General features: G+C 33.6%; 1 protein-coding gene across 6 annotated transcripts in view; it reads right to left on the bottom strand.

The window, feature by feature from the left end:
• nolo (ADAMTS-like no long nerve cord) overlaps positions 1–26,810 on the bottom strand; it is an 875,808-nt gene that overhangs the window by 56,855 nt on the left and 792,143 nt on the right. For all 6 annotated transcript variants that reach the window (XM_074186241.1, XM_074186240.1, XM_074186239.1 and 3 more), the window contains one exon: positions 3,217–3,319. In XM_074186241.1, the coding sequence (XP_074042342.1) occupies positions 3,217–3,319 (103 nt within the window). The remainder of the gene's footprint in view (positions 1–3,216; positions 3,320–26,810) is intronic.

Raw genomic sequence — 26,810 nt, forward strand, 5'->3', positions numbered from 1 at the left:
TGAATATAGTATTTCCATTTTTATGTCTTCAGAAGGTCATGCCTCAACTTGTCCACATACTTATTTTTCCAAGAAATTTTTTTGATTGCCTATAAATTACAAAATATCGTATCACTTATTATTTCAATCTGTTTTGTGATTTTTGTTTGTTTTTAGTAAAACCTGGAAACGGAATGAATTTTATCACAAAATAATTTTGTCTAGAATGAAATTAATGGAAAAGTCGTTATTTCAAATCATACTGTTTGCCATTAAAGACTTCGGGAACTGGAAAACATCGGCATACGGGGCAGAGCATATGAACTGTTTTATTCCTACTTGTAGTCCGAGAACAATTACCCATGGAGTTCCACAAGGTATGGTCTTGGGTCCAATATCTCTCTGATGAAATCAGAAAGAAATTTCAAAATCATCATGAAATGGTTTCAATATAACAAATTGACCTTTGACGTAGGAAAAAAGAAATATCTACCATTTACCTCTCATGCCAATAAACTACCGAACATAGGTCCATTGATTATTAATCAAAACTTATTGATTCCAGAAAGTACCTCAATTAAATACCTTGATCGATCGACACATGAAATGTGATTCACACGTATTATATCCTACTCAAAAATTACCAGGATTTTTGTTTTGCTTCAAACTAATGAAACATCGCCTCTAAATTCCCTATATGACAATTGTATATTGTGGTTTGGTTCAATCGCAACTCTCATATGGTATTCTAGGTTGGGGAGGTATTAGGGATACCCACTTGAGATGTCTGGATACTTTACAGAAAAAATTAAAAAAAAATGTTGTTAGGTAAAAGTAGAACGTTCTTCAGTGTCCTCTTATTTAAATGATATAATGTTCTAGATACACAACAGCTATACTGCCAAAAGATTATTCTGAAAGTCATTGAGAACAAAATAAAAATAAAACCAGTGGAACACATGTATAATACCCGTAGAGAAGAAAAAATTTATTTTTATCTCCAAGATGCCAAAAATTGGTAGGTCAAAGACACTGTGATAATCTTGACCCAGAGATCTGAACCATAGTACCGGAAAAAATACATTATACAAAATAAATCGAAATTCAAATAAAGAACAAAAAATTGGGTCAAAAATTCAGATCGAACTCTGTTTCATCAAATTAATAACCAGCACACTTTTAAAAAAAATTATTTGTGATGCCTATCTTACTAAAATACAATATAACTTATAAGTAAGAATAAAATCATTATGCTAATTCATTTTCAACAGTTTATATCTATTCATTGTATTGTATTCAATTCATTATGCTAATTTATAGTTAACAGTTTATATCTTTTCATTGTATAATACATATTTTTTAGTTAAGTCATAATTCAGAATTTGGCAATATCACGCACAAGGAACATTTTCGAATTGCTTCTGTAATGCCTACGTTTATTTACCGTATCTCTGTTATATACATGTGATCAATATGGTTGATGAACATTATTATTATTATTATTTTCTTTTTCCTTCCTTCGCTTACAAACTAGAAACGTTTCCATTCCACTTGGGAAATAGGATTACCAAATACCCAAAATGCTCAGGATAATTTTTATTAACCACTGGAGAAAAACACAGAGATATTCACAACAGAGGATTATTATTATACTCTCATTAGGATTAGAGCAAAACTTATTTTCCTTATTGTTCATTTTGAACACACTAACCTGTTACTTGGTGGAAATCAATAACAATTTGATAGAACTGGCCGATATTTGAAGAAAATCCATATTAAAACTCATTATTACTGTTTATTGTATGATTTCACGATACCTAAAGGGTTTGATAAAAACCGCGACAATCCGCTTGAGAAAGTTACTGTATGGCGAAACACGTGTAGCGGTTTTTGTAAATCCCGTTATAGTAAAAATTATATAATAAACGGTATTAATGAGGATCAATAACACTAATCATGATAATCATAACAAATTTATTTATTTCCAATATGCGTTTCACTACACGTACCTACTGAAATATGATAAAGAAAATAAAAGATCTAGTAATTCGAGTATCATTCAGAATTTTCCCACTTGACATTGTCAGCCAAAATTTTTATCAACTGTCATTTATTAATGTTTTTCTATCTGTTTTTTAACCATTTTATATTTTATTCTCACGTTAGTAAGTTCTCCATATTTATATATTTTTTACAAGATATATAATCTTATTATTGTAGTTGTCCTGACGAAGGTGTGAAATATACCGAAAGCTTGACATATAACAAAGATTTTTCTTTGTAACAGCCCAGCTATTGACTGCAACCTCACGAATTAAATCGATTTATATATATATATATATATATATATATATATATATATATATATATATATATATATATATATATATATATATGTAGATCAATTCGGATCACGTTTGGAGACTTTGGAAGGGAAATAACATCATTTTCTCTATGTATTGATTAACAAAATAAACTTTTCCGAATACATCTTTCTGAATGTATTATAATAGATTTGATGCACCATTTTCACATTTATCATACTCGAATAATCATATAATGAAAAGTATTAGAATATTTACAACAGCGATAGGAATTTCCAGAGTAGGAAGACATAAAAAAAATATGAACGGAATGATTTTGGAAAGAATGGTAACATTCTGAAACCGTCTTGGGATGGTAAAATAGTTGATATCCAATGAAGACAGTTCTACAAGATATCGTATTGTAACATACGCTAGCATAACTACTATTTGATTGAGAAAAATATTGGTGTTAACAGACCTCAAAGTTTTTGTCAGTAAGAGACATACTTCATGTTTTTCTGGAACGGAAAGAGAAAATATATCAGCGCTTTGAATGAAAAAATTGAGCAGAAAATCTCTTTCCGGAATATAATAATAATAACAATACTGTTTCCATCCTTACATCCCAAATTTCAAAGTTAGAAATGCCCATGAGCTCAATTAACACTGTAGCAGACGGTTGTCTGCCTCTGGAGGAAGTGCCTTTTTGTTCTGGAAATGGTTCTGCTTCCACCTCAGAAACGTCGCAATGAAAACTCAAACATCGCGGTTGTTTCCCTTGTCCCAAATTTCATCGTCTCAAACTTTCCCATTACGTAAAGCGACGCGTTCAAAGAATACAGAATCCCTAATCAAAAGTAAACAAGCGGAATTTTGTCAAAACAGAGGCCGCTGTTGCGTATCTAATAAATCGCTCTCTTCATTAACTCACCCGTAATTTGGTGTTGTTTGTTTCTTCTACGCAATGGACTTGTCGGAGTTTTGATCCACCTCCACAGCTGGCGGAACAGGGGCCCCATTCTCCGGCATGCCACCTGAAATTAACAGAAGTTTGTTATTAGCACGTTAGAAACGAAATTGGCTATAAAAAGTTTTACTTTTGTCAGAGAGTTCGTCATTTTTCTTTCTGTCACTAGTTGGAAGTTTAGTCGGGAAGCATTGGCAACTGAGGCCGTAAACTGAAGAATAAGTACGTACTAGTAAATTTCCAGGTGTATGGAGAATATTGAGATGTCAAATTCAATAGCTCCAAGTTATTGAGTATTTATTTTCGGTTGTACTATAAGTACTTCGATAAGACAGAGTTTTACGCTGATAACTCATTGAATAAATACAAAAAGTTTAAATTTCACAGTTATTGGCAAAATAAAATGATTTGTTATCATGCATTGAGTAAGCAGTTGGTTACCAAGAGAATTGATTACAAACCAGTTGAAATCAATCATAATTTTGAAATTGTAAATTTTCTCGTATTTCATCCCCATGTGATATTAGGAATGCATTTTCACAAAGTATATAATTTATTATCGTATTAATGATACAGAAGCACAGAAAATAAACCCGGAGATCACTCTGAGTCAGAAACAAGATGACCTGACTCAGGAGTGAATTGAACTTCAGTTCGAATAAACTTTCTTCAGCGCAGGAATCTTAAGGATAACATGATCTGATGAAGTAAAATTAAAATATTCCAGGAACAGGGTCCGAGCCCTGGATAAATATCGAGAGGCGGACTTAATGTGGTGGAAACTCATATTGAGTCAAAAAGTTGAGGAGTGGACAGTTAGAACACGTCTTAGTGAGCAGAATCCTTACTTGGGACTGAAAAAGTGGCTCTTCCTCACCAGGCACTGAATAAAGACCCTTCAGGGCTTTGGTGGGTAGTATGCTCAAACTCTACTGTTAATTGTCACCTTCCTGGTACTGTAGGAGTTCAACATCAGCATTGATGTTGAAAGAAGTTTGAGCAAACCTACTAAGGGGGTTTCGGCGGTCCTTAAAGAGGTTATGACTAAGTTTGATGTTGCCCTCATTTAAGAACTCTGATTATACACGGTGAAAGCAAGAATATTTCCTGATAGAATGAAGTTCAGGTACGCATGAGACAACATACTACTGAGCCTTAGGGAAAGCAGAAAAGTTAGCCACTGAAAATAACAAAGCCTTGAGAAAATCCAAGAGTGATTTGAAGAAAAAGCAATGCGTGGAGGTCGAACACACCCAAGATATAGGTGCCAATAAGTGACCTAGAAACAAATACTGGGAAGCATACCAAACAGAAGCAAAACTTTGATAGGGGAGGTTTGCAAAAGGGCATCCAGGAAGGATTGGTAAGTGACAGAGACAGTCCTAGATTGAAGAAGTGTAACTGAGCTGTAATTCGCCATATAAAAAACTATATAAGTCACCAGAACCAGGCGCTATTCATTCAATAATACTGAAAAAAAGTCCGGAACTTGGATCAATACCCAAAACTATAGACTAATTGATGTAATCTTCAAAATTCGGTGAAAGGAAACAAAAAAATATGAAATAATTTTATATTTGAATTAGATTCAGTTATATTTAGAGAATGAAAAATAATTTGAAAGAACTATAGGTATCATACAAATTGAATTCTATGAAACATATCTTCCTTGGAATACAGTCCTGATTCTCAATCTGTTTCTCTTTATATGAACCGCGCCATCAGGTGGAATATCTTTCCTAGCTTCGTAAACAATACCATACTATTTTGGCATGATGAAGATCAAGAACTGATATAATGCTCGACGACATTCAAAGATTTCCTCACCTTTTTTTTTCAATTTACATTATTAAATATTACTGGAGTTTTTTCCAGTGTTAAAAATAACGATTTGGTGTTTCGATCACTAAGTGATTATCTTCAAAGATGAAGATTTAAACGATCACTTGGTGATCGAAACACGTGTCGAGGTGTTAAAAATAACGATTTGGTGTTGAGAAAAAACTCCAGTAATATTCATTACTACACCAAAGGTTCCAAACAGTGCATCATATTTACATTATTGACAAAATTAATCATATTCAGTGATAATGAAATACATGATACACTGTTTATAAATATCAGGTTCACATTTCTTCAAGTAAATCATGATTTATTGTGAATAAACGGAAATATTCTGAATGTTTTACGGTTAATGAGGTTAAGAGTAATCTATCAAAAAAGAAATCATAGAAGAGATAAAAAAAATAGAACGGATCACTGATGAGGTGGAGATATTACTGTATTATAAATAACTTTTTGAAAAGATGTTCAATGTAATTGAAATATTTGTTGTGAAATTTCCGTACTATATATTTATCCAGCACATAAAAAAGAAATTATGCTTCAAACCAGAGACTGACACCTCGAACTTAATTTTGTCAGGACTTCATAGGGATATAAAACCACGTAACTTCATGTGTATTAATATCTTCCTCCTGTCAATGAATTATATTATCATTATTATCATTATCATCAACGTCTTGTTGAAGTGGCAGTTAAGATTTGGGTATCTGATTCGAAAGAAAAACAAGACATACGGAATACCATGAATTCTATCAAAATTTTTCGATAAACATTTCAATCCAGATACGGCTACAGACTTACTTTCTATAAAATTGAAAATTAAAAATCATCACTTCGAGGCAATTTTGTCATCTGTTCTTCTTCACAGTTGATTTTTGTATTCGGATAATCCTTTATTTTGACTGTTGATAAATATTCCCATAGCATTTTGAAAAAGTTCACACACAAACATATTCGAGTAGAAAAATACTCTGAATCAAATCTAAATTTTGGGGTCTCTTCTCACATGTGAAAAAAATATCCTTATCTATATATCACTTACAAATGCCTCTCCATAGATAACTAGAAAAACGCCTGACTTCGAGGAAATGTCCACATCTGGTCATTTTCACAGTTGATTTCTGTATTCGGATAATCCTCGATTTTGAGTGTTGATAAATATTAACATAGCATATCGAAACACTTTCCACACAAATATATTTGAGTAGAGGTCTCTTCTGACAGGTGAACAAAATATCCACAGAAATATCCATCGCCTAGAAATTCCTCTCTGGAGATAACTAGAAAAACACCCAACGAAACACTGGAGTGCCTGTTCTCAATTTTGTCAACGACGAGAAAACCCTTCGTTGTGAATGAGATGAATGAGATCCGTCTGGGAATGCTCAAGTGGTCGTGAAAGCTCTCGTCCCGCTTTAAATTAGTGGGTAACTAACACCCTTTACAATTCCAGTTGTATCGCAGATTTAATGAAAAGAAAAATGGATTCCTGACGTGCTGTGATTTAGTGCGGCGTCTCTCTTGGAAACTGCCGTTTTTCCTGCTACACCAGATGTTTGGTTAAGAATAAAACGACGGATAGTGTTTTTAAACGGTTTGTATAAGGGAATATAAATTCTAGAATCGTTTTCACTGAAACTGGATGAGATTGCATTATCTCTCTATGACAGGCAGTACAATAATTGCAATAACGTTTTCCTCAGGTACTTATTCTAATCTCGACTTGAAGTCGACTCATCACTTCTACCAGCTTAGTTTTCACTGCTTTCGAAATATTCATCACAATTCGAAACTCTAGAGCAGCTTTCGACGATGCAGCGTTTAGTGAGATGTCTACCTAGCGTCTTGATTTCCTTCGAACCGTCAATGAAGGACTTCACTCTAATCTACTCTACAAAGTATTTTCTGTCTTGGGAATCGATCACATCAATTAGCATTTCAAAGTTGATATCGGCTCCTGAATTCGCTTCAGTGAAAATGCTTCAAAAATTGTTATCCATAGCGTACTGGGATTCGCTTAAAATGCTCAAGTGATCGTGAAAACTCGCCACGCTTGGAATTAGTGGATAAATAAATAATAGTTCGAAAAACTGAAAAAACACGCTTAAATAACATCACAAACTTTCAAAAATTTCACTCCATAGTATGTTGTAACATTGCTGAATGAGGGTTAGCAAAATATTTGTGAAACAAAAGGCACTATTGAGGTTAATTTTCAACCTTGATTACAGAACGTCATGTAGGGGAATATTTCAAGAGAATAAAATATCAACTGTGGCAAGCATGTTCATTCTGAAACTCTTGACATACATTCATGAGAATATAAGACATCTTGACCAATGATCGGAAGTACATAATTATAATACTAGGAAAACGATATGCTGACAAATCGAAAATATGTCTATACAAAATATGAAAAGTCTCCTGTGTTTGTTGGAACGAGTATTTCTAATATAGTGCCAAACAGTATAAAGACAGTGCCACCAATTGCCTTTAAACAAAAACTCAAATCATTTTTATCGTCAAATGGCACTTTAGGTAAACTTGCCTGTATTTGGATTACATCAGGTACTGTATTCAGGCGTTCGGACCGTATAAAAGGATACACAGGATGACACGTTCATATATATATATATATATATATATATATATATATATATATATATATATATATATATATATATATATATATATATATATATATATATATATATATATATATATATATATATATATATATATATATATATAAGAACCACCCGTAGACAGCTGTTTCAGCCTATTGGGCATCGTCAGTACTGCGCAGGCGGTCCTCGATTGAAGACAAATGTGATGGAAGGTTATCTTGATTTCAGACAGGTTGGAGCCTGGCTCCCTTACCCTTTGGACTGATAAAGACAAATGTGAAAAACCATGAAAAGTACTTAATAGAAATAACTGCGTAAACGCAAGCGAGACATAAGTGGAACTACCTTTGGTGTGATTCACAAGTCAACTTGCCAAGTTCTTATGTCAGTGTTGGTGGTTTGACCAATCAACCGACAACTGCGGTGGCAGAAATTTGGGAAGGTAACCCGGAATGTCATCGAAAAACGAATCCACATGTTTCTAGAAATGATATGAAATCGACAAAGATTAATGCAGTCAAGCTGCTGAAAAATAATTACATGAAAATCAAAAGATAAATAAATAAGTACCATTCTGATCATTCCCATATTGATTTCAATTCAAGAGCCACCGGTAGACAGCTGTTTCAGCCTATTGGGCATCGTCAGTACCGGGCAGGCGGTCCTCGATTGAAGACAAAATGAGAAAAACCAAGAAAGTACTTGATAAAAATAGCTGCGTAAACGCAGATACGTAAACTGCGTAAACAAGGTACTATTTATAGTACCTTTTATATGTGTCAGATCAAAATATTAGTTGACGTATCCAATCTTAAAACCCCTCCTCCTATTCTCTTTGCCAAGTACCGGAAACCGCTCTCGCATTACTTCAGTACTTAACCCGTGATATATCCAAAGATCGGAAAAACAAACAAAAAAAAATGTATAGTAACTAGATACTTCAATTTCTACTTTCCCTCTTCTTTGTCTCGATAATTTTCCTCACTATTTTGTATGCACAGTTCCATGAGGTCTATCTTTTTTTTAAGAGGAGGGGAAATCTTCATAGACTCTGTGCCGGATTCCTAACGACTAATTCTCCTCCTCCCCCGTTGTTCAGCAATACGTACCGGAAACCGCTCTCGCTTTACTTCGATACATATGCCCTGGACAGTGTTTGTGTGAAACACTTGAAAACTAAATTTAAGAACTATACGACGCTTACATAAACATTTAAAGAAAATATCACAGTTATTAACATGAACTTTTGGCAGCTAACTATCACATTTAGTCATCGATTTGTGCTCCGACTGATCTCAAGTTTTTTTGAGCTTTTTACACGAGTTTCTCGTCACCTGCTCTCTCTTTCCTTAGTTTCGTTATTCTCCTATCATCCTACAGGTTTTGTTCCAAGTCTCTTCTCCACGTAAGAGACTTTCCACTGGCACTGAATATTGTGTTTGTTTCACGTGCATACAGAAGTCTCGGATTTTTCCATCTTATACAGAAAAAAAAGGGTGTTTTCTACGTCGTCGTTTGCATTGCAGTAAAGACAATTTGGAGATTCTGCTATTCTGCGATTATATAAGTACGTACAGAAACAACCGTGCTCCAACAGTGCCTGTGTGGGGTGATAGTCTACTTCTCCGTAGGTTCGATTCAACAAACTCTCTATTGCAGGTATCAACCGGTGTATCCATCTACCGTATTGACAGCTATCCCATTTTCGTTGCCAGTTATTCATCAAATTTTCTCAAGGAATTCCCTTGGAAATGCCTGCATATTGCTCTTTTCTCTCAATGACTTGGAGCTCTATTGGTGGAATTTCAGCAATAAAATATGATACTTCTGCAGATATAGTTCTATATGCACTACATATTCTAATTGTTAATTTCTTTTGTGAGTTTTTGGATAAATTTTTTGTTTTGCTTTACTGTGTGCCATGATGGTAAACCATACAAAATCTGGGAGTGTACTACTCCAAACAAAATCTTCTTCTTGGAAGACCTAAGAACCCCAACATTGGGCATCAGATTTGCCAGCGCAAAAACTGTTTTTTCTGCCTTGAGAATACTTTGAGTTACGTGTTCGGCAAAGGCGAGCTTCGTGTCAAGCCATACCCAAAGATACTTAACAGCTTTGCTCAGTACTATATCTGTGTCTTGCAGATCAAAAGTTATTAGTCTCAGTTTTCTCTTTTCAGTGAGCAATACTGCTTCGGTATTTCTGAAGCTGAACTAAGAAGTCTACTTTCCATCCATCAACAGTGCTTTGCCAGTGCTGTGTTTATTAAAAGTTCTATAATCTTTTTTCTGCAACGATTATCGCCACATCATCAGCAAAGCCGACCAAGGAGGCTCCTTCGAGCATTTTTATTGAAAATATATCATTGTATGATATATTCCATGAAGTAGGACTAAGAACTGAGCCCTGAGGAACGCCGCTATTGATGCTAACAACTTTTGCTCCTTCCTTTGTGTCCAGAAGGATCTCTATTTTCTTTCTGATAGATAGGATGCCATTATGGTAATCACGCTCTCGTTGATTCCCCTACTTCTAAGTGACACCAGAATCACCTGCCACGGTACACTATTGAAGGCATTTTTTACGTCTAGAGTGATTAAAGCACATAGTTTTTGTTGAACGGCGGCTCCTTGTGCAGCATTTATTACCATATTGATCGCGTCTACAGTTTGTCTTCCTTTTCGAAATCCAAACTGCTGATCTGATAGTACGTATTATTAGTACTTCATTGAGACGTGTAAGCAGGAGTTGCTCATATAGTTTACCTTCCGAATCAAGTAAGCATATTGTTCTATATGACGAATGATTATCTAGGGGTTTGTTGCCTTTTCTCAAGAGCACAAGCTCATCTTTCTTCCATTCAATTGGAAAGTTTTCTTACCTCGCTAGCTCATTGTAGAAAGATAGGGTATGATTTGGGTTTTGTAGGGCCACTACTTCAATTATTTCTGGTGGGATATTTGCTGGTCCAGGGGCCTTGTTGGTTTTCAGTTTCATGAAAGCATTAATCAGATCTTCGTTCGTGAAATTATTGAAACTCTCGTTTTTATAACAAGTGAACCGGACTTCCTCATGGATGGGAAACAAGTGGTCTGTTACTTCCTTCATTTTATCAATATTCAAATTCAGTTTGGGAGGAAATCCTAGCATCCCCTTTATCGCTATCTTATACCCATCGCCCAAAATGTCTCTATCTACTTCTTCACATAGTTTTTTCCAGCAGCTCCTTTTTGATTTCTTGATAGCATTCCTTAGTATTCTTTTGCTTTCCATATAGTGATCCCAGTGGATTTGGTTTTCCATGAGCGTTAATCTTCTAACGTTTCTCGTATATTCTCTCCTTTTCTGATGACACTGTTTTCGTAGTGGTACAATATCGTTGTTCCATTAGTAATTTGGTTTCCTCAGACTATAGCACTTTTCTTTTTTGGAATCACCTTCTCACAAATCTGGTTCTATTTTTCCGTAAATTATTTTGTAACCAATTATTGATACCTACGTGTACAAAGTTTGAAATGAATCTGTCGGTTCAAAGTTAGTCAAAATCGAGTCCAAAGTAGTCGGTTACAAACAAACAAATATACAAGTGAAGCTAATAAAGGCGTGTTAATAACGTTCTTGACAATTCTAGTTCTATTGCGAAATCAATGAAGAGAAAATGAATTCCTAACATTAGTGTCCTCTATTGTGAGTTTCTATTGTTCCTGATACACCATAGTTTTGATTGAGAAGATAACGACGGAAAGCGTTTTTAATCGGTTTATAACCTTGAGTTTGTTTGAATTAATTGTCTAGTCTCATTTTTACATCCGTTGTGTATACCTATGATATTATTATATCTCCGAATTCATTGTATAGTGATAGTCGGTTCCTGTGCTCACAAATTATATAAGAGCCTAATTGATTTTGTAATTTCTTCAGGATCGCTATGCTTGAATCCAATAAAAAGTAGTACTCACTTTCTTTCTCGTTTGTCCATCACTTCCAAAAATATTATTTTCAAACGATGCAGTTACAGAAAAAAAATCCAATGAAAATCTTGCCCAACTCCACTATACGTTTTCCACTAGTCCAAATGATCACAGAAGTACTCATTTACAATTATTGAGTGAATATTAGTGAGAAACATGACATACTGGAGCATAAAAGTCAAACAAAAAATTTCTGTAAACTTCCTCATGGTAAATACTAGAAAAGTCACGTCAAGATTAACTCGTCATGAAAAAGCTTTGAAGGAACTAACGAAGGAACTGAACATTATTATTTGTGGTTCTCATATAGACCGTCAGATTCATAAATAACATTTTTAAGTAATAATGAGGCACAACTCTACGAAAATCAGCACTTTGAACCATTATTCTTGAAAATAATTTGTGATGCAGTGAAATTGCATTTATTGTTCAGAAATATTTTTATTACAGTGTCCACTATCAGTGTTAGGATCTTCATTCGAGTTTGAAGGCCGTCTTAGTTGGAACTGCATGCTGACGTTTCGCCAGCACGAGTGGCTCGCTTCTTCAGAGGTTCATTTATCTTGATGATTCACCGATGACTGATGATTTCTAGTTCGTAGCTTGTATTTATGTTGACTCAGATAGCCCGTCTTTCTTGTTGATGCGTTGCTATTGGCCGAATTCATATTACCTGTTGATGACGTGATATTGCATTGCATTGTTGCCACCTTAGCATCTTTTAGTATGGGATTCTTAATCCGGTTCAGCGTTACCGCCTCCTCTTTTCTGTTGTAGTTTTCTGTATGTATATGGATTTCTATGGCTTTCCGTATAAGCCGACTGTGGTATTCATCGGGACAAGTAGTTTCACATCTTCAAACAGTATCGTATGATCTTCTTTACTAAGCGCGTGTTCCGCAAATGTCGATTTTTCTATTTGACCTAATCTACAGTTTCCCCGATGTTCATTCAGCCTTGTACCCACGAATGTTTTGGTGGTACCGAAATAAACTTTTCTCCACTATCAGCTGCGGGGGTATATCGTATACCATGCACTTGCGAAAAAGTTTATATCAAAGGATCCATGGGTACAAAGCAGAATGAACATCGGAGAAACTTTAGATTAGGTCAAATAGAAAAATCGGCAGTAGAGGAACACACGCTCACTGAAGGAGATCACACGATATTGTTTGAAGATGTGAAACTACATGCCATCGATCATGGATACCACAATCGGCATGTACGGGAAGCCATAGAAATCCATAAACTTACGGTAAACTACAACAGAAAGGAGAAGACGGTAACGCTTAACCGGATTTGGAATACCATACTAAAAGATGCTAAGGTGGCAACAGTGCAATGCAATTTCACGTCATCAACAAGTAATAACACTTAGGCCAATAGCAACGCATCAACACCAGTCATCGGTGAATCATCAAGATGAATAAACATCTGAAGAACCGAGACACTCATGCTGGTGAAACGTTAGGATACAGTTCCAAACTACGGCGGCCTTTAAATCTGAATGAAAATCATTACACTGGAAATCTCGGCCGCGAAAGCCTTTACCAATTTATCAGTGTCCACTATGTTGGGTAAAACCCTCAATATGATTTATGTTGAGTTTTAGTTATTATATTTTTTGTTCAATCAAGTGTCTATTCATATGGTCGCTTTTTATTTAATTCGAATACTTTCAAAAAAACAATAACACAATGAAAATGTCTTTGAAAGGAAAAGATTTATTGACCATCAGCTTATATTACTGAGTACTTTGACAAGTGGACAATATTGTATGAAAGAAGACAATATCTACGAAATGTTTTGATACTGTAATTTCATGAGTACCTACTTTGTTTTGCATAAAATCGTAATGAAAATCTGCAACTACACACGAACTTACAACTTTAAAACTAGATGGGATCAGTTTGAAATTTCTCTAAAGCATCTTCTATATCTCTGTAATCAGCATATTCCGATAAATTATCAAATCAAAGTCGTTCATACTAGTTGAGATGGTTCAAGATCAGATTTTGTAATACAACGTTAACAGTTCAGACTTTCAAGAAGGATGCATAGAAACCCTGATGTTTTTACCGCTCCGCTTCTGTTTTGTCAAAATCTCTGGTCGCGTTCAGAGATTATGAGATTGACACAACTTTGTACACAAGAATATTTTTTAAATGGAAACATTGGTGTGAGCTTGTTCGCCTATATGAAAGTTATACCGAAGTACGTTGGATCTATTTACTGTATACCAACTGAAAGGGTAAGGGAGCTGGGATCCAACCTGATTGAATTGAAGACGCTTGGTCGGTCTTTACTGTATGAATAATCAAGAGTGCCTCAGATCAAGTGCTTGTGTCATAATATTCCACACAGGAAGATGTTCAAATGATTACACCATAGAGATATAAACTCAAGAATAGTGGTCTAGAAAAATACTAGTGAGTGTTCGGTAATATTATCTACTGTTAATGAATTCGTTTCATTAGGTATTATAAATACGGTCACAATTTTCATATTTTATACTAGTTGCACGTAAGGTATGCATCAAAATATTCCGTCCACTACCCAAAAATTTCCTTTGTTTATCTGCAATTGAATCTTCTTATGGAAATAAGCAAATTTTTGTCGCGTCTACGCTCAAAGGAAAGACTGCCCGTCTTTCTGCTGCTAATCCAGGCAGGTCAGGAGTTTGTTTTGAAGTTGATGATCTCGTATCATTGAATACTTATAATAGCTCTTCTGTTCTTCGGGCTGAAGTAAAAAAAAAATCACTGTTTGAAGGGCCTTATCAAATTCAAAAAAATGTCAGTGATGATACGTAGTACATCTTACAGCACCTACATGGTGATAAAGAACGAGGATCCTTCCACTCCTCACATTTTCAGTCTTACCATCAAAATTACGTATAATAATCATTGTTTGCTGTTTCTCTCAGCCAAAATTATTGATTGCAAAATAATGGAGGTTGCTATCGAAGAAGATTATACCAATTTTCGGTATTATAGAAAAGAGTTAGACTGAACAAATGCATTTGGTTGTATTATTCAGCTCATTGTGTCTATTTAGGAAAAACGATTCTTGGTCCCAATGATCATATTTCTCATGGTATGAAAAATAGTCAATGGTTAAAGATGCCGGAAAGTGCTGATATTGATTTGAAACTATTTAAAATAAAAGACAATAGAAATTAATTCAGTACCCCTTCTTGTTTGAATTCTATCATTGAGAGTTTATTAAGAAAAAGTGAGTCACTTGAATACTAGAGTAGGTAAATGAAAAAATTGTTGTTCTTTGTTGTTCTTTCACCTCGAGAGAACAACAAAGATAATTTATTATTGAGAGCATCATTTTTCAAAGGTTTAAATATTCCAAAACTGATAAATCGATATTAGTACATTTCAACATCAAATTTCATAAACAAGATTCAGGTTAACCAAGGAGGAGCACTTGGAGACCAATATAGTAAATTAAAAAACATATTCATTTTTGGTACAGATGTAGATGATAGTTTCGCCTGTCTCGAAGGTACTACACGACAGCAGAACCAATTTATGACATTTATGAATAATTTCAACAGAAAAATATAGTTTAAACTCGAAACAGAATAATTTATCAGACCTGACACATAATCATAATAGATTTGATTTCAGTGTATTCAGAAATACGAGCTGTAGGTACCTACAGACATTATAACACCGAGTGATTCTTTCCATCCCGAAGTCATAAATTAGCAATTCACATATAGTAAGAGGGCATACTCGAAGACTGGCTATAAATCAAGTCATCGAAAGGAACAATTCGTTCTGGACAGTCTCAACTCCCCACACTGTTGGCGATACAACTGCCGCAATAGATTTTCAATCAAAGGAACACATTTGCAGACCAATTTCGGGCTTTTTGGCAACTCGTCAGTACAAGGTAGTATATATCATCAGCATAAAGTGATGATTTCCGATATTTAAAAATCGAATTCCTTAAGAGTACCGTTTCTGGAATTAGGTTAAAGCGGCCAATAAACAGGTTTGTCATCGACCCATCTACCTGTGAACAAAGTAACCAACCGCATATCCGAAATTTATCCAATTTCTCGTATAAGGAAAATAAACTTTTCACATGTAGGCATACTTGAAGACTGGCTATAAATCAAATCATCTAAAGGAACAATTCTTTCATGCCAGTCCCAACTCTCTACACTGTAGGTTATTCTACTGACACCCATCAGAAAACAACTTTGTGATATTAGCCAGGGGAGTAGTTGTTTTCTGAGTGTCAGTACATTAACCTACAGTATAGGGCGTTGAGACTAGCCTGAAAGAATTGTTCCTTTAGATGATTTGATAAATTAGAAACCTACAATTTATTCTTGTACATATCATTCCGTTACCTTCATCCGCTAACAATCTAGATAGGGAAATGGAAATAATTATACAGATAGGACATTATAATGCTTCCAATGCAGACACAATCCAGAAGTTATTTAGAAAACAAATTCTCAAATTCACGTACAAATTAATATACCCCTAGATCAAACAATCAGAAATCAAGAAATTTGTAGCTCTAACATATTTTGATAAAAGAGACAATTTCGGGTTTAAAAAAAAAACTATGTGGAAGTGGCATTCAGACCACTTGCCAGATTATCTCATTTTTTTTTCAATGTAAGTTTCCTGAGTGTGATAGTGTTTATGTGGGACAATGTGGCCGATAAGCTGAACGTGAAAGGTCCTTCAGGCTAGGTAGAAATTATTATAAATTTTCAAACCATCCCTAGGAATGCAATCACAAGTTCCCGAATCTGAACGATACAGAAATTTTGCACTATGCAAGCAAGGGTTGGAAAGACAATCATTTGGGATCTTCAGAAAGCATGAGCATTGTGTAATGTAACCTACTAAATGATAAAATCGATCTAGTTTATTCACGGGTTTTCAAAGTTAAGTACATCTGTTATTTCCTACAGTGGTGTTCAGAAATAAACTGCAATTACTTCTGTTACGAATACAAGTGTTACAAAAAAATATGAAGTTTCATTTCTTATTTCGCATAATATACCAAAACTGAATTGAAACTCAAGTTGTGAGATCCATACAGCAAAAACATTTTTATAAAAAAGATTAAACACGATAATTTGATTCTGAGTTTCATTCTACCTAAATTGTATTTACTCAATTACAATTCAAATACAAAATGGTAAATAACTCAATCAATAAGACTCCAGAATGTAAATAACGTGGCCCCAGGCCAAACGTAACATCGGTATCATCACGATTATAGAGAATTTCACGTCGTCTCTCACTGCAGCACTTCGAAAAAGTCGAATAAACTGGGTAATTTGCCCTCAAGATGCATAAAATATCCCTGGTGGACTCCTTTTCCATGTAAAAACTCTCGTGCTACGGAACTCTCGACAAAGAAATACTTAGTTAAGAAATTCTACCAGTTTCAGCGTCACATTGACAGAGTTGCTGGGTTGAGCCAAAACGAAAAATCTCAGGAATGTATTATTAAAGGTTCATACCGCTAGTACAGAATATATGAAAAAAATGAACTTTTGAATTGAATCAGGTCCTTATAACATTAGTGTTGATTTGAAAATTTTGGGCAGTTTAATAAATATTTGAAAGAACAGAATGTGCTTTTCCTGCCCAAAAGAAGACCAGCAAGTTGAGAAAATAGTAAGACGTAAATTTCAGCAAATACTCACTAATATTAAAGTTTTGCATGGCACTGGCAAAACATGATATTCTTAAAAAGTAGTTTACTCAGTTAAAAAAAGTAAAATTTTTTCCACCGATGAAGTTGTTATAAAAAGCTTCTTAAAAAATAGTTTTAAATGTATAAATTAAGAGGACACAGTAGCTCCATCTTCTAAAGAATAGGTCAACTCATTATTATTCATCCAAATGAACAAAAACTTCTGTGTGAGTATATTGCAAGCATCTTCTACGGGCTACGGGGTGGCGAAAGATTTTTTTTTCATATTGATGATCAGTACAATCATACGAATGAAGCCTGTGTCGATTCTATGGGATTCGAAGAGTGAATACTGATGTAACAATCGCTTCAGCTTCTTTTTTGGGAAAACATTCGTCTCTCTCGGGCGAAAAACTATCACAAATGTTGCATTGCCCACATAGCAATAGATATTCCAGGTATATTTCATGAATATACATTTAAGGATATTGTATTATGCTATGAATAGGCCATGGATATATATATCTTCTGGAGAATATTCCCTGGAAGTGCTCCTGGCGAACCTTTGATATATTTTAAGAATATTCCTTGGGAATATTCTTGGAATATCTCATAATATTCTTAGATTATCTAAGTTATATTCTATTAAGAATATTCCAGGAATAGAACCCGAGGAATATTCATGAAATATCCAGGATATTCTTAGTTTATTGTAGGAATATACAATAGAGAAACACCATAGAATATTCTTTGAATATATTTTATGAATATTCTAGGAATATTCCAAGAATGTGACGAGTAACCGCTATTAGGCATGTATATATTGCATTTTGATACAAGATTCACACAAGTAATGAAACACATAATATTCATAAACAAATATATTTTAAAAACAATATACACTCTAATATTTGACGTTTCAACCAATATTAAAAATAAAAAATCTAATTCAAAATATTTATTCACTGAATAAAATATTCCTGAATACTGTCATATTACAAATATTAGAAATGTATTCAAATTAGGATGTTCCTACTCTCAAACAAATGTATACTAAAAAATATACTAAAATAACAACTCTGTGAATTCATCAGCACTAATTAAAAAATAATAAATATATCATTTCATTGAAAAAGAAAAAGTGTATTACATCAAGAAATATGTTAGGTTAGGTTTCTCACTTGAAAAAATAAACGCACAAATGAAGTATTTGAAATGAGTGGTATGATGGGTTCTTCAATGAATTTCACTTACTCAAAGTTATCCAAACTTTGCTCACCAGAATAGTTTTCCTTATATTTGTCCAACAATGCATCAGCCAGTGTTTCAATAGTAATACCTGGAACAAAATGTACATTAAAGTTCATTATCACTATTTGAAAGTGGCACAATAAAACTGGAATAAAAATCAAATAGATATTTTTCGCATAGGTTACTCATGAACATTTACAACATTTTATGACTTGGAGAGCAACTTGCATTGTCTTGTTGAAAAGTACTCATTACGTTTTCAGTTCCTTGGCGCACCTGCCTGTACCAGGTACCACTCTGTTTCCTTTTGGGCAAATTGATACTATCTTGAAAACGAGTGATAAAAATTATGAAAACAAATGATACAAAAGAATGTGTCATTCACTTACTTTTCTCTATTGAAGATACACAACTGAAATCACTCTTGTTCAAACATGTACTTAGTCAAACCAACAAATCCCACACACCAACTCTCCTCGAACCTAAAATGAGGTATAGTAGGTTAATCACCATGACTTTACTATCGATACTATTGCATTTTACTCACTTTTCTTGAAGACTGAATATATGCAACTCTCCTGTTTGAAGATCCAAAATCAAACTATTCGCTGTACTGCAAATTGGACAACCCCAAATTATAAATGGTACAATGAACGTGACAGAATTATACTTTGATAATAACACCAACACACCATGCATTACACACGCGAACCTGCCACGTCAACCGCCATGTTGAATCAAATGTCGAATTTAACGCAAATGTACCAAGCATTAAGGGACGGCCGCTTTCACAGAGCTTATTCGACTGTCGCGCGCTACACTTCAATTGACCAATGAGAAACGTTTACTCCAATTCTTCACTTTCCCATTTCTCTGTTTCCAGGATTTTTCGCTTTGTAATTAAATAATTTCAAATACAAAAAGACAAATAGGGTGAGAATTAACCAATTTATTGATTCAATTGGTTCATTTATTGGCCCATTCAAATTTTTTTGTCGTTTCCAACAGTTGCTGTCCATCCAGAATCTTCGCGTTGAGTTCAAAAACTGGTTAACACTATCAGGGTTATATACATTAGGTTATGCATTCGATTAAGATCTTCAAATATTTTTGTTTTTAATAATATTGAATTATTTGAATACGTTATTATAAGATAATTCAAAATTCCATTGTATAGAATATTCCAAAATATACCGTGGGGATATATTCTGAGAATATACCATATGGTATATTCGATCGACAATATTCTTAGAATATTCAAGGGAGAATAATCCATTTATAGACATTCTATGCACATTCTTTCGGGAATAATCCTGCCATATTCATTCAAGCATATTCTATGAATATTCTAAAGGTATGTATATATTCCAAGAATATTCTATGAATATTTGGAATATATACGTTCGTTTTATGATATACAGGGAATATTCCATGAATATCTAGTGCTGTGTGGGTGCTTTGGTAGTCCTGGAAATCTACATCAATACCTATTCAACTCCAGGGAAAACATTCGCAAAAAATATTCATCAACTCTATACGTCACTTATAACAATGAAATAATGTAACAACTGATAGACGAAACACGATTCTAGCGCCAAACTAGGGGTAATAACCACATAATAAAGGTTTTCCGATAGGATATTGTCTGATAACTTTCGGTATAAATGTGTATCTTGCGTCACATACTGCTAGCTAATTATCACACTTATTACAGAATTAAGCGAGCCTTTTGATATATCTCCTTGCGCACAGCCGTTAAAGGACGCTTGGTCGCTTCAATAACAAACAAACTTTTAAGTGCATATAATTTAGAACACTAATGTAACATTTTATAGTACATGAAGCCGGCATCCCTCTCGGGGATTTTCCAGTATAAATTCAGGTCCCGAAGTTCTCAGACATAAACACCATTCTTCAGGATGATAATTCTAGAGAAAGAACGATATAAAGGCGAATAAGGTACGGTGCGGGCGACTTTTTCGGTGGAAAGGGACTAGGAGTGTGAAGAGCTCACGGACGGGTTGACAGGGGAAAGTCAGGGTTGTTACTATCGCTGTAACAAAAAAGGACAAAGATGATAAAATATATGAAAATTTCACTCATCGTATGAAAAATGGCTACACGTTAACTTCTAAAGTTGTATCATTATTCCGTAAAATCAATTTCTACCAATTACAATAATGTTTTCGTGTATCTAGAGTTTTCTACTCTGTAAAGGACTATGGGAGAGGACACCTAACCAGCAAAATTGTTTTCATGGTGCTGCAACAGTTTTATTTCGTTGGTATTTTATAATTACTTTCAAAATGCTAATTGATTATATTAGTCGAGCCGTGAACATAACACAGTTGTTAGCAATAAAAGTGTTTTATAAATTTGTCATAGAAACGTTTATAAAATAAAATTGAAAATTTATTATGAAATAGTCACGAAATTATCACAGGAACGTTTTCACAATTAACTTATAAAAAATATTTTCCCATAAAATTAAACTGTTTTGTGAGGTTTTTATGCTCTTTATTAAACTATTTCAAGATTTTTTTCAACTGATTCCTGTAGCTTTAATGAAATTATTTTATTGGAATGCTTTCAAACACAATTTTGTTTTCATAACCATATTGTCACTTCAATGATAATTTCCCAACTATTTCATAGTATGGTATGTTTACTACAATTCCAAAATAATAAAAAATAAACAGCTGACATTGATTTCAGAGGTTGTGTAGCGATTTATAATTTGCGTCCCAATAACTATATACCTAATAAGGTCGTGTAATATTGGTCATTGGAAAAAAATTAGGAAAAGTGTTTCGTTTTGGACGGAGACCCACGTAACCTAGTGCTTCATTTTCTTCTTGCTAGAAACAGGAAAAGGTTATTGATAATCGAAATCTTTCAATTTAAATGGAGCACCATGTTAATATACACTCAAATCACTAGCTCAAAACTTTTTCCAAATTCAGCCTTTATAATCCATGGAAGAAGCTTTTCAGCCAAAAGATCCGGACAGATAATATTTACATAAACAATACGTGAGAAATCCTATCTTCATTTTCATAGCAAACTATAGCTTTAAAAGTAGTCTGACTCTGCCGCAATACCATCACCTCTGGAACTGAATGTGTCTCAACTCTTTCTATTGATAACACATTATTTTATAGAATGACGCCATTTTAAAATTATAGCAATTCGGAATACTGACAATAGATGAGTTGAAATTATGAAATACTGCACATATAGTAATATTTACAGGTGAAAAGTACATAGAAATTATAAGGTTATATCATTTAGAACACAGTTAATTTACGACTAGAAAAGTAATACGTCGGCAGAGTGAATTTTTGTATAACTAATAATTTTTTCTAAAAATTCTAATAAAAGGGTGGGGCGCTCAAATTTTACTAATAATAAGCTATTTGTCAATAAAATTTCATTTGCAGTTGAAATATCAATCTATGAAGCACAAACATTGTCTTTAACAGTTTTATAAGTACAAGAGTGAGATTATTAAAATGGCCCTTACCTTTCTATTTGTTAGTTTTCAATTGGTGACATATCTATTATATTTTCGTAGTTTCTAATACAAAATTACTTCTTGCGCCCTTGAAAAAACATTTTGAACATTTATTTTTTCGTTATCGTTTTAGCCTGCATTATATTTTATAAAGCTTACTTGGAATTACTAAAAAACTGTAATAGAATTGTATTTCGATTGTTTTATAAGATTCCTCACGAATAGTGTTACAATAGTTTATAGTAAATGCCGAAATGTTTATAAAACTGTTTTGTAGTGTTTCTGAAAGTCCTTACAACATATTAATAAAGACTATAATGTTTTATAGAACGGTGTCATTTTCCTATTTATAGCTGTTTTATAAACACATTGAAAACATTTCTGGGATAAATACAGTTTTATAATTTGTTTCTCCAAAAAGTTTTCACAACCACTATAAAATATAAAATTGTCAGTTGGACGTAACATAGAAGGAGCTGATACGACGAATAATAGTATTGAAAATATTAAGTAAAGCGGAATCAAGGGGCAACATATACAGGCAACATGCATTCTCAAAGCAATAAATGCTCTCTATGAAGAAGTATTGTAACTTTTTTTTCAGTTCAACAGAAACCATAACTGTTGGTGTCACAATGCCGGAAAGCGCAGTTTTTACTGAATTGTAGGTTAGTTGAAATATTTTATAGTTTCATTGCACTTGCAATTATTTTCGTTGTTGAATGAGTATATGTATCCCCCTACAACAACATTGCGAACTGAAATGGAGGGTAGAACTGGAACCTCTGGTGTAGAATGAATTCAAAACAGCCACATTTGTCAAACACCAGAACAGGTCGGTCGGTAGCCAGGCGGTTCGACGTGGGTGCTTTGTTCACTCACTCTAACCCACTGCCATGTTGGTCGGTGGTTCAAGCCCCAGTCTGAACGGTAGATTTTCACTTGCTATCGTCCAACCCGCTTTAGGAATCACACGTTAAAAGGTAAGACTTGTTAATCCTTAGCTCACACAAGTTTCGACTTCTAAGGGTTGACGTTCGTAGGGGTGCGACAGCTGGTTAACATAAAAACATATTTTGAACAGATTTTTTTAAACAATACTCAAAAAACACTTCATTGTGATATTTTCACTAAACAGATTTACAAAAAAGTAAAACGTGTTTTGTCATACAATGGCTTCTTCTTCACACAAACAACAGTGTTTTTCGAATACATTATGGATTTCCATCAAGTATTGGCCGATTCCATCATATATACTACAACACGGAAAAAATCTAACTAGAATTTTTAAAACAATATTATGTCACGGTAATTGTTCACAAATTGTTGTTTTGGATACAGCATTTTTTTTTAAACTGAGTTTTCAAATTAGGTTATTTCAAATATAATTGTAGTTGATGATTGTAGTAATTCATGAAATAACGTATGCAATATATCAAAACATTTCATTCCAGTTTTGCCAATAAGCAGCAATTTACGAAATGAATTGTTTTAATATTATAATATATTCCATAGTATAATCTACTGTAATTATTGTGTACTACAATTTATGATGAAAATCTGTGAACTTTACAATGAAGTCATAACAATATTTTCCAAAAAAAACGACAAAAATTAATATCATATATCACTACAATTGTTGGAAAGAATGATGACACCGATATAGCAAATATGCTGAAGAAATGGGGTTTTGAAAACCTTACCGTAGTTTTCGTAGGTGAGTACCAAAGAAGTTTCAGATCTTTTATATTTTGTATGACTTCTATGAGAACTAGTGCTATATCCCATTCGTCTCGAAAGTTTTCCGTTGTTCTAATTAGATATTCCTTTCGTTTCTGAGAATGATTATGTTCGAAGATATTTAAGTGAACCAAATTAGAAAAGGAAAATGTTTTTTGAGTAATGTATAACTTCGTTGTTCAGTTAATGTACTACAGATCATTTCAAATTTCACAATATACACTGTTCCGGAAAGTTATATTTTTTCATGTAGCTTAGCCAATAATTTGCTTTTTTATTTGAAGGAAATGAATTTGACCACGGGGCTGGGCTCTTTTATATCTAGATTTCGAAACAATGAAAACACTGGTTCTAAAAATTGGGCCACGAACTGAATTGTGGCAAAAACTCAAAACGTGTGATTGATAAACTCAGCGTGTGATTGATAAAATGTGATTATTGAATAACAAGTCGAAGATCAACCTTGAGGAAGTAACCTCGGAAGTAATTTGGTACGTTTTGTTTTCATATTGATACCTTGTATTTGAACATAGATACCTATTCTTCATCTGCACCCTTAATGTATTGTTAAATTCAGTTTCGAGGACCCTACTCAGTCATTATTGGCATAAATTATTCAAATAGTAGTAGAAGGATTCCTGTGACAGGAAATCAGAGGCAGATTGGAACTCTTGGGATATTATCATAAATAACTGAGAGTATTAATTTTTCATCATAGGTAGATACAATTCATCTGAGTTTTGAGGACCCTACTCAGTCATTATTGGCATAAATTATTCAAATATTAGTAGAAGGATTATTGTGACAGGAAATCAGAGGCAGATTGGAACTCTGGGAAGATTATCATAAATATTTGAGAGTATTATTTTTCAGGGAAAAGACGCTACTACTATCACTTCAGAAGAATACACTCGTGAGGACATCGAGGAACCTCTACACGTGAGACCTTACAGCAGAAAAGCTAAAGTGGGGTTACCATATATAATTGCTCTAGCAGGGATAACTCTCAATTCGGTGATGATTTTTCCCCGATTTTCTTTTTTATATAGATATATTTCATGAATACTTTTCAGGAGAGTATCGAATTTATATACCTTTTGAAATATGCTGCGTATTATTATTTACATTAATTATTATTTCTTTTTCAAATATTAGACTGTAAACAGGATTTTGAATACCATTCCCATTTTGATAAGGACTGGCAATACTAGAAACAGTTATTCCTGAGGTTTTACCATCGACTTAACTGAACTATTAGGAAAATCTGGAAATGAGAAAAATCGATAGTTTGAACCTAGAAAATTTTACTACTTACTCAAACTAGAAAGACATTATGTTATTATGTTATTATTTTTCTTTGTCGTTTGTCATCTTTCAAACTTTCCATTCAAAATAAAAATTAGATCAATGATTTGTATTTTGAATTTTGAAATTCTTGACCATTTTTCAACTTCCTAACTATAACTGTAATTCCTTAACTTTTTGACAAATCACTTTTTCAAGATATATTGATGTTACATTTGAGTTTTTGAATTCAATTTTTGTTATATTTTCTAAATGAAATTGACGAAATGTATGAATCAGAAACATATTTTGGTTAACTGTGAAATGGAGTTGTACTTCTCCAAACAATGTTTAGTGATAATTCCAACATCCTGTTTCAAAAAGTGACAGATAGGTTTTCATTCATTACATATTGCATATAGTAATTACCCATATAATTTGTTCGAATTTCGTCTACAATAAATTGCAATTATTAGCACAATTTCAGTAAATTATTATTATGTGCTGTACGAATTTTTGACTGATGATTTGGTGTTGATTGGTACAAATTTTTCAAATCGGTGATGAAAGATTTAGAGTTTTTTAACAAAATATTACTTTGAATATTTTGACAAATTTTTATGTGATTACGTGAAAAATTGAAGCAAGATCTAATACAATATTATTTGAAAAATAGCTACAGATTTTGATGAAAAACTGATACTATTGAGAGTTACTAGTAAGACAAGGTTATAAAAGTTTTCAAAAACAAATATATCGAATGGTAGGATGATTCAGTAATAAATTATGTACACAATGTTGAAGAATCTATAGATTCTCCGATGTTCATTTAGCCTTTTACCCATGGATCTCTGTGTATATCTAATAGCGTACACTTTCACTTCCAGACACACATTAATGATTTCGGTTGAATATTTCTGGTAAATTTTCGCCTGGAAGTTCCCGCTTATTTCAACAATTTATATAAAGATAAATAATGGACTACTTTGGATCGAAACTTTGTTTACTGTTATAGTGTTTGTGCTACACTTTGCTATTTCCAGACTTCCCAAAGCATACAAAAATCTGGATTATGTGACGATCTCAACAATTGTAGACAGTTTTTTCATCCATTCAATCGCTGTTTTTCAAGGCGAGTTGAACGAGACCAAATTTTTCTGGTTTTTGAAATCGAATATTTGCTACGTATTCTTTGACATGAGTTTCAACAACTCGCCTCGTCTAACCGATGTATTTTCTGTAACAGTACTCACAGATTATTTCACATATTATGTACTTTCGATTCTACAACATCTTGTTTGAAGAGTAACAAAACATTTTTTGTAGTGAGCAAATATTACGGAGGCCACTTTTACTTTCAACTTTTTGGAAATTTGATCCGATTCGTAAGTGTATCTTGGTTCATAAAGAATGACAATGAACGCTGCAATATTGTCTTTTAGAAAAGTCGAAAATTCACAAAGATTCTCCCTAAATTTACATTTCATGATCAACTCCTCTACTATATTCCAAGAATAGTCGTTGACTCATAACATTTTTCACAACATCGTATTTTTTTACACTCGTGTAACAAGCCTATGGACAAGACAGTTCAGTCCTGGCAGTTTGTATTGTGAACAACAGGAATATATCTAAAAG

This window comes from Leptinotarsa decemlineata, unplaced genomic scaffold, assembly GCF_025532065.1.
Source record: "Leptinotarsa decemlineata unplaced genomic scaffold, Ldec_3_MD MMD2_tig00078422_RagTag_RagTag, whole genome shotgun sequence".
NCBI lineage: Eukaryota > Metazoa > Arthropoda > Insecta > Coleoptera > Chrysomelidae > Leptinotarsa > Leptinotarsa decemlineata.